Source organism: Gavialis gangeticus, unplaced genomic scaffold (genome assembly GCF_001723915.1).
Source record: "Gavialis gangeticus isolate Ggan-Ray unplaced genomic scaffold, GavGan_comp1, whole genome shotgun sequence".
Lineage (NCBI taxonomy): Eukaryota > Metazoa > Chordata > Crocodylia > Gavialidae > Gavialis > Gavialis gangeticus.
In genome coordinates this window covers 12,219,478-12,227,597 of record NW_017729017.1, presented here as the reverse complement: position 1 = coordinate 12,227,597, position 8,120 = coordinate 12,219,478, and the positions used below count along the sequence as shown (strand labels likewise).

Genomic DNA, 8,120 nt, shown 5'->3' with positions numbered 1-8,120 from the left:
CATAGTACTGCAGTCTAGTGTTTGTGTGAATCAATTCCTATCAATAAATATAGTTATAAGTAGAATTAAACCTTAATCATGCTGTTGGATATAACTATTACCCTTCATTTATGGGAGAAGTAAGATGTTTTTGTGATATTTTTAATTGGACTAACAATAGATTTTTTTATGTTTTATTGGACAAACAAAAATGCCCTTGTGCCTAAAAGTTTCCCTAACATCTTTCCAACTATATGGTTGGTCCAGTAAAAGATATTACCAGAAAATCTTGCCTCTCTTATCTTTCCTACAACACCATAGCAACAAGAACACTCCACTACTACTTTTCATTTATGGCAGCCATAAAGAAACAGTCTTTTATGGAGTGACATTAAGCTCCCAACCAAAACAAAGTTGACTCAAGAACAAAAACTGTCTGGAGGAAAGTCTTTCTGGCAGAGAGCTTTGATGGAAAGTATGTGTGTGTGTTTAAAAGAGAGAGAGAGAGACAGAGAGACTGGGAAGTGAACAGGAATGTAAAGACAGAAATAATAGAGGGGTAGAAGTAGTGGTGGCATCGCCCACACTACCTCACAGTAGCAATGAGCTACATTGCTGTAGCTGGTCACTACGGCAACATTGTATCTCATGCAGACATGCCCCCCTTCTTTAGGTGAGATGTAACAGCTATTTAACAGAGCACAGCAACATGACAAAACTAAGTGCTGGAATCTGCCCAGGGATCAGTATTACTGTATCTTCCCTTGGGGACAGTGCTTCTCAGTTGTGATGACAATGAGGAGCAGAGAATTGGTATGACACTGAATGCTAACTCATGTTACAGATTCCAAAACCTGTGCTGCTCCAACCTGTGTGTGGTGCTCTATGAGGCAACATGAGCCAACAATTCATTTCCAGAACTTCCAGGAGAACTTCCAGATTCCAGAACTTCCAGGAGAACTTCCCCAGGTGGGTCCCACCACCAGCAGTCTTAGACTATAAAGAAGACCTCAAATTCTGTCCTGTCACAACCCCAAGAGGACCTTGGAGTCAAAGAGAAGTGAAGATAAACACTTGAAAATCACCAGGTGAGGGAATTCAAGCACCCATGAATCCCTCCTATCAGTGATGCTACTGGATTATTGGCTTGTATGGGGCTACAGTGCAGGGTGCACCTTCCTTCTGTTTTGGGAACATGAGCAACACAGAATATGCATTTCTTCAGGTCAACAGAGATACACATATTTGTTTTTGATTTTTAAAAGACATTTTAAGAGACATTTCTCTTAGCCACATTGTGGTTAGGTCTACACCATTCCTTGAAGGATAGGGGAAATAGTACAGGAGCAGCAAGTCAAAAAAGGAAGAAAGGCAGTACATAGTAGGAGAACATTGGGTTCAAACATATTGTTATATTAAATAATTTAAGGGATTATGACATCACTGTCCCACTATTTGCTGTTTCTGACTATTTATATCCTATTCAGTGCATACACTAGGCCACTGGGAGACTTACAGAGGATTCATGGGATGAGAGGTTTTTTGGCATGAAACTCCACATATCTATCTCTGTCATGTCTGATTCAGAAAGTGCAGTGCAGTGCCTCACCTATTGTCTAGTTAAGATGGGGGCATGGATGAGGGCATGTTGGCTGAAGTGCAACCCAGACAAGACTGAGAAGGATGAGGGTAGGTTGGGGAAAGCTGCTAAAGGATACAGCAGAGATAATATCAGCCCCATTGACTTGATGCTGCATCTGCCATTAGTTACTAGTATTTACAATTGAGGGGGGATTTTAACCGTACTGACAGTAATATCACAGCAGTGACCCCACTAGCTCTTTACCATCTACATTTGGCTAGGGGGGAAGTGGCCTTCCCTTCCAGATGCAGACCTTCCTACTGCTTCCCACTGTTACCTCAGCCCTCTTTTATACATATATTATAATATTGTCTTTAATTACATGGTCACCTAATATTTTTTCTATGGGACCCCTGGCCTGCCTCATTTTGCATAGAGGATGGACAGGGTTCACCAAATGAGCACAAGTGTTCAATATTTTGCTTTCTCCTCATTGCTCTATGTGTCTCAACCCAGGCCTTATTTACTCTCACAATACATTGCTCTGAAAACAGAATTTTCTCATAGGATTTTCTCTGGCAGTCATTATAGACTGAGGAACATTAGACTACAAGCAACTTGGCAGGGTGCTGAAGGCTTATCCCCTCCTCTTGCAGGCAAGCATGTCATATAGTTGTATTCATATATATATCATTCTTCATCTGAAAACAACTTATATGCAACCCAATGCTCCTACTGGAAGACTGTTCCAGAACCTCACTTTTCTCATGGTTAGGAACCTTCTTCTTTCTATCCTACATCAATTTATGGCCAGTGTACATCTATGTATTCTTGTGCCAACACTGTACTTTAGTTTAAATCACTCTTGCCCTATTTATACCTTATTCATCCACAGAATAAGTACAGCAGTTGGGGGGATACATCTGTGTCCTGTTATAAACTGCATTGTATTTTATGAACACTCTGCATTTGTAATAGTCCATATGAATTAAATCTTCCATTTTATGGCAGAAAACAGACAATGCCTGTGCAGCTGAAACAAGGCCATCATTTCTGAATAGCCTTAATCTGATGGAACAATGGGTGTTAGTAGTTAAATCATTAATTTTAATGACCATTCCCTAACAATCCTACACAGGGGCTGGAAAATGGAAAACCCTGGCATAAGAAAAGGAGGTGTCAGACTACCTTTAAAAATGATATGCTGCTAAGTGGAAGCCCAGACCACTATAATGTGAAGAAGGGCACTTTTTTCCTGAGAACTTGTTCAACATTTCTTCCAGCTATATAATTGGTCTGATAAGTGGTATCACCAAAAAGTCCTTGCCTCTCAGGAGGAGAAAAAGATACTGGGCAATTGTACATGAGACACTTTATTGTGCAGTAGACTAATTTACTACACAGTAAAACATCACAGTCTACACATGCACAGCATTTACTGTGCAGTAAATTAGTCTACTGTGCAGTTGGCTACTACTTGTACATACACATAGATTAATTACGTAGTAGCAACTGCACAGTAGTGCACATGCAGACAGCTGACTAGGAGCAATTTGTCCCTGTCAGTCCAGGCAGCAGGGGGTGGGGGAACTGTATCCTGTCCCAGGCAGCTGCCTCCCAGCCCCATGAACTGATCAGCAGATCAGGGCGTGGGGCTCGGAAGCTGTCCCCTTCCCAACTAGGGTGCCCAGACTATGAAACAAGCTCCTCCCAGAGGTGGTACAATCATCTACCCTAGAGGTCTTCAAGAGAAAACTGGATGGTCACCTGGCTGGGGTCATCTGACCACAGATGTCTTTCCTGGTCATGCAGAGGCCTGGACCTGATGATCCTTCGGGGTCCCTTCCAGCCCTATGATTCTATGATTCCCCAGCAGCTTTTTCCAAGCCCCACATCCCAATTGGCCACAGCTGGTAAACAGCTGCTGGGGGAAGGGGCAGTTTCCCAGCCCTGCACCCTGATCTGCTGATTGGTGAGTGCGGCTGGGAAACAGGTCCCCTTGCGCCCCCCAACCCCCTGAGCCCAGGCCTGACCCGAGTGCCCTCTGCCAGCCAGGGACTGGCACCCAGAAGAGCCTGGACTCCCTCTGGATACTGCAGCAGGGCACAGCAGGGCAGAATAGCCCTATACTGAATTGCTTCCATCAGAAGCAAATTTGCTTCTGACAGGCACACGTGTAGACACGCTCTAGGGGAAAGCTTACTGTGAAGTATTTTGCTGTGCAGTAAGCTTACAGTGCATTAAAAGTATGTGCAGATGCACCTGCAGTGGAGGCAGGGAGGGTTTATATTCTCCCCAGAACATTCAGGAGAGGTGAAGGCTCAAAAGGTGCAGGGGTGAGGGGAGCTGGAAAGGGGAGTCAGGTTCAGGTTCAGGTTTGAGGTGGTTTTCACTCTTCTGTGTCATCTAACAGTAAAGAACATGTGTTTAAGAAATCCCTTTGTAAAGACTATGGGTTCCCTAATTTATCTATCATGTGGCCCATGAGAGTTAAATTATATTTCAGACTGCCCATGAGGATGAAATTCTGGGGGAACATGCACAAACTACTGCAGAGATTAGGAAGGAGAGATCAAACCTGGTCTCAGGGTTTACAGCAACTGGACTGAAGGGTTGTATTTTGTAAGCAAGGGGGCCAGAGTGGGAATCTATGCCCTAGGAGTGTGTGAGAGGCCAGAGCTGAAGAAAGTATCTGGATAGTGCTTATAAAAGCAGATGAGATCCAAACACTGGGACCATTACAGCAGACTAGTGACCCCTCAGAACGGGAAATTCAGCTACAGCTGTACTGTAATTCTGTCTTGGGTACTGAATGAGGTAGGGGCAGTGTGGGAAAAAAACAGAATATGAGCATGTAATTAAAGGTATATCAAAATGCAAGGACCACAAGGGAACTGAATTCATCTTGTAATCGATAATGTTCATGCTGGCATTTCCTAACTTTAAGTATTTTATTTTTCATTTATTTAAGTGTCAAAGCATGCATGTTTTTAATGTAAATTCCTAGATTTTAAAAAAGAAAAGTAAAAACCAGAAAATTTCACCATGTGGCATCATAATATAGTCCTGATTTATCTGAAGGCTTGAAAACTTTATATCCACCACATAAACCGCTATTACTTGAGCTAAGTAACTGGTGGCAATAGTAGGTTATCACTTTCTTTATGCATAAAGGAAGTAGTTAGTCACATTAGTCTGATATCAGGCAAAAGGGAGGGCAGGGTGGCACCTTAGAGACTAACTCATTAAAAACTGCATACGCTTCTGTAGGTGATAGCCTACTTTGTCTGATGTTACCCTGCCCTCCCTTCTGCCTTTCTTCCTGGACTAACCTTCATGGATAGGAGGCCAATGGGTTTCACAAATATATTTGCTGTCCACATTCCCAGTCCCAGTTCACAGCTCCCCAACTTTTAAAGCTTCTTTTCCCAACATGATCCAGCTCTTGGTCACTCTGCACATGAACCGACAGCTTCATCCTTCCCTTGCAGAGACATTATCTCTGTTCAGGCAGTCTCCCCAACCCAAGCTTGGCTTAGTTATGCTCAGAGCACATTTACAGAATTGACCCTGGTGGCAAAAATGCAATGAATCGTCTCTCTTGAGAATCTCGTTTCTAGTGTTGTGTGGCACCAATGGAATGTCACAATACTGACACATAAACAGACCCATGCTGGGAAAGCCAAAGGTACCTTGCAGGACTAATTCATGTTGATGGTAGCTCTACTGTAGGTGTGTCTACATGTTAATTAATGCATTTCAGGTACTAAATTTAATGCACATTAAATTTAGTACCTCCATTGTAAGATACTAGAAAAGGGCACATTAACCTATTTTAATGTAAGTTAGCAAAGGTGAACAGGGTTTTTTTTAGATGCTTTAATGCTCATTAAAATAGGTTAACATGCATTCAAACGTATGTGTAGACATGCCCAGAAAAACCTAATTATTGCCACCAAAGGAACCTGAGTCTTGGTCACTGCTTCTCAGCTGCCACAGTGGGTTAACAATGCTTTTTTATTTAATTGTTAACATGATTAGACACTTTTCTCTAGATAATCTTTTGTTTCATTGCAGAGTGAGTCAGCCTTTTTATTGCTTTCCATCTCTCTAATCATTGACTAGTAATTCTGCCCATTCTGAAGTCACAGGTGGGTAAAATTCAGACACTTTGGTGGTACAGGTAACGCTATGGGAAAGACCGCCATCGTGATAGACAATGGTAGTGGCTTTACTCGGGCAGGCTTTGCTGGGGAGGACAAACCCAAGTCAGTCCTGAAGACAACAGCTGTAGCTCCCAGCTGCCCAGCTGTGATGTGGGAGACTCCATGGCATCGCACCACCACTGGCTGTGAGATGGAAACTGCTGCAGCATCTGGAAGCCACCCACTCAAGCATGGCATTGTTATTGACTGGGAAGCCATGGAGAACCTATGGAGCCATCTCTTCTTCTGTGGGCTGAGAGTCCCTCCTGAAGATCACCCTGTGATCATGACTGACTCTCCCTCCTGTCCTACCACCAACCGGGAAAAGATGGCAGAGGTGCTTTTTGAGGCCTTTGGCACCCCAGCTTTGTATGTGGCTAACACAGGGCTTCTTTCCCTCTGCTCACATGGCAGGGTCACAGGCCTTGCTGTGGAAGCTGGGGCTGGGGTGTCTCACAGCACTTCTATCTGTGCTGGGCAAACCTGCAGGGATGCCACCTATCGTTTAGATGTGGCTGGGTGCTTCCTTTCCAAACACATGCACAACCTGCTGCTAAAGAGCTCCAATAACCCACAGGTCCTCAATGCCTTGGAGAAGAAGACAGTAACCCAGATGAAGAAGCAGTGCTGCTACGTGTCTATGGACTATGAAAGAGACCTCCAAGATGAAGTGCAGCAGCATCCTATCAGCTGCAAGACTCCTGATGGCCACTGGATAACCTTGACTAAGGAACGGTTCTGTTGCCCAGAGCCACTTTTTCAGCCAAAGCTGCTGGACCAAAATTCTCCAGGTCTTCATCTCCTTGCCTTCCAGAGCCTCCAGAAGATGCCGGATGAGTACAAGGAGGACATGCTCAGTAACATTGTGTTATCAGGGGGCTCGTCAATGTTCCCAGGCTTCCATGACAGGATGTGCTCTGAGCTGGAGGTGTTGTTCCATGGCAGAGGTTACCAGATTAAAATTCTGGCAAACCCAGAAAGGAGTCTGGCAGCCTGGGCTGGAGGATCCATGGTAGCTTCACACAAATCTTTCCAGCACAGGTGGATGACAAAGAGCGAGTACCAGGAACATGGGGCAGAGCATGTGCACAAGAAATTCAATTAGTCAAACCAGGGATAAGTTGCCTGCTAGCTTGAAACTGTTTATTTCCTTCTATTAAAATAAAGCCCAGGCAGGAATGCAAAATGCTTGGTAACAGAGAAGAGCAGTGCATTTAGTATCTTAATTCTTGTTCTCTCCACTGGAGTGGAATAAGCCTGCAGTTATCTGAATGCTAATTAGTCTTCTGTTTAAAAAAACAAAAACTTCATATTTCTTTGGTTTCTATTTTAAAGCTACTCTTGACACTAACTGGGCCAAAATAATTAAATTATATTTTATTCCAACGTTTGATTATTTTGGTGCAAGTGTGTATAGTTTGAAATAAGCATATCCCCATGCAAACAGATCTGCACTAAAATACCCAGTTCAAACTAATGTTATTAATTGTGTCCCATTTCATATTCAGACAACCCCTAATATTCTAAGTTACTACCTTTCAAGGCTGGAGATAGTACATACACAGAATAGGATGTGTTCTTGCAACTTCATCATAATAAAGTCCTGTCAGGAAATGTCCTTAACTGTATTGGAAATGTTCTGAAAGTCCACTAGAAAGGAGATTTAATCCTATAGCTACTAGATGAATCCCCCTTCTAGCATACCTTGGAATTCTACTGGATGCAATGGGGTGGAGCTCAGGGGACCTTCATGGAGAGGCATGAGAAGAACAGGTTAGGAGAAAACTTGCCACAGGGTCTTTCTCCTTGTACTGCCATTTCAACTTGGCTAATACAGACATTAGTAACTCCTGATTTCAACTTAGAATCCACTAAACAGTGGTACTGGGCACTGGATTCCAAGTTGAAGAGGCCAGTTCTCCAAAACCTCTCCTTTTCTTTGGCAGTTTGCTATAAAATCCAGCACAAGTTACAAGTCTTTCTGAATTCTGAACATCTTTTTTTAAAGTGTCCTAATTCAGGAACCCCTTGTGCATATCAAATCTGGTAGGAAAATTGCATCTGGGACCAAAACCCAACCTGTCAGCATGGAGTCTCAAGAAACCTTTTGTTCTTATAGTTGAGCAGCTTGGAGCAATTATGGAGCATCCTGGGCCCCATTTGCTGCCATCATAATTTCTCTCAGGTTAGTGGATGTTAGCAGAGAAGCTCACCATCATTTTCCAACCTTAGCCACAGAGCAGTTGTTCTCTAGTACAGTAATACTCTGAGACAGGGCAATGTTATTACTAAGGAGGAAGCTGGGATTTTGTGTGGGTTTTTTTTTTTTTTTTTTTTTTTTTTTTTTTTTTTTT

The 8,120-nt window shown here is 43.1% G+C and overlaps 2 protein-coding genes across 2 annotated transcripts in view; one reads left to right on the top strand and one right to left on the bottom strand.

The window, feature by feature from the left end:
- NECAB3 (N-terminal EF-hand calcium binding protein 3) overlaps positions 1 to 8,120 on the bottom strand; it is a 121,654-nt gene that overhangs the window by 41,194 nt on the left and 72,340 nt on the right. The gene's annotated exons all lie outside the window — the stretch shown is intronic.
- On the top strand, positions 5,723 to 6,871 carry ACTL10 (actin like 10). Its single transcript, XM_019513007.1, has one exon. The coding sequence runs from the start codon at positions 5,753 to 5,755 to the stop codon at positions 6,869 to 6,871; it is 1,119 nt and encodes a 372-aa protein (XP_019368552.1). The 5' UTR covers positions 5,723 to 5,752.

Excerpts from the sequence above, each read along its gene's own strand:
- ACTL10 (XM_019513007.1), top strand. The coding sequence starts at position 5,753 with ATGGGAAAGACCGCCATCGTGATAGACAATGGTAGTGGCTTTACTCGG.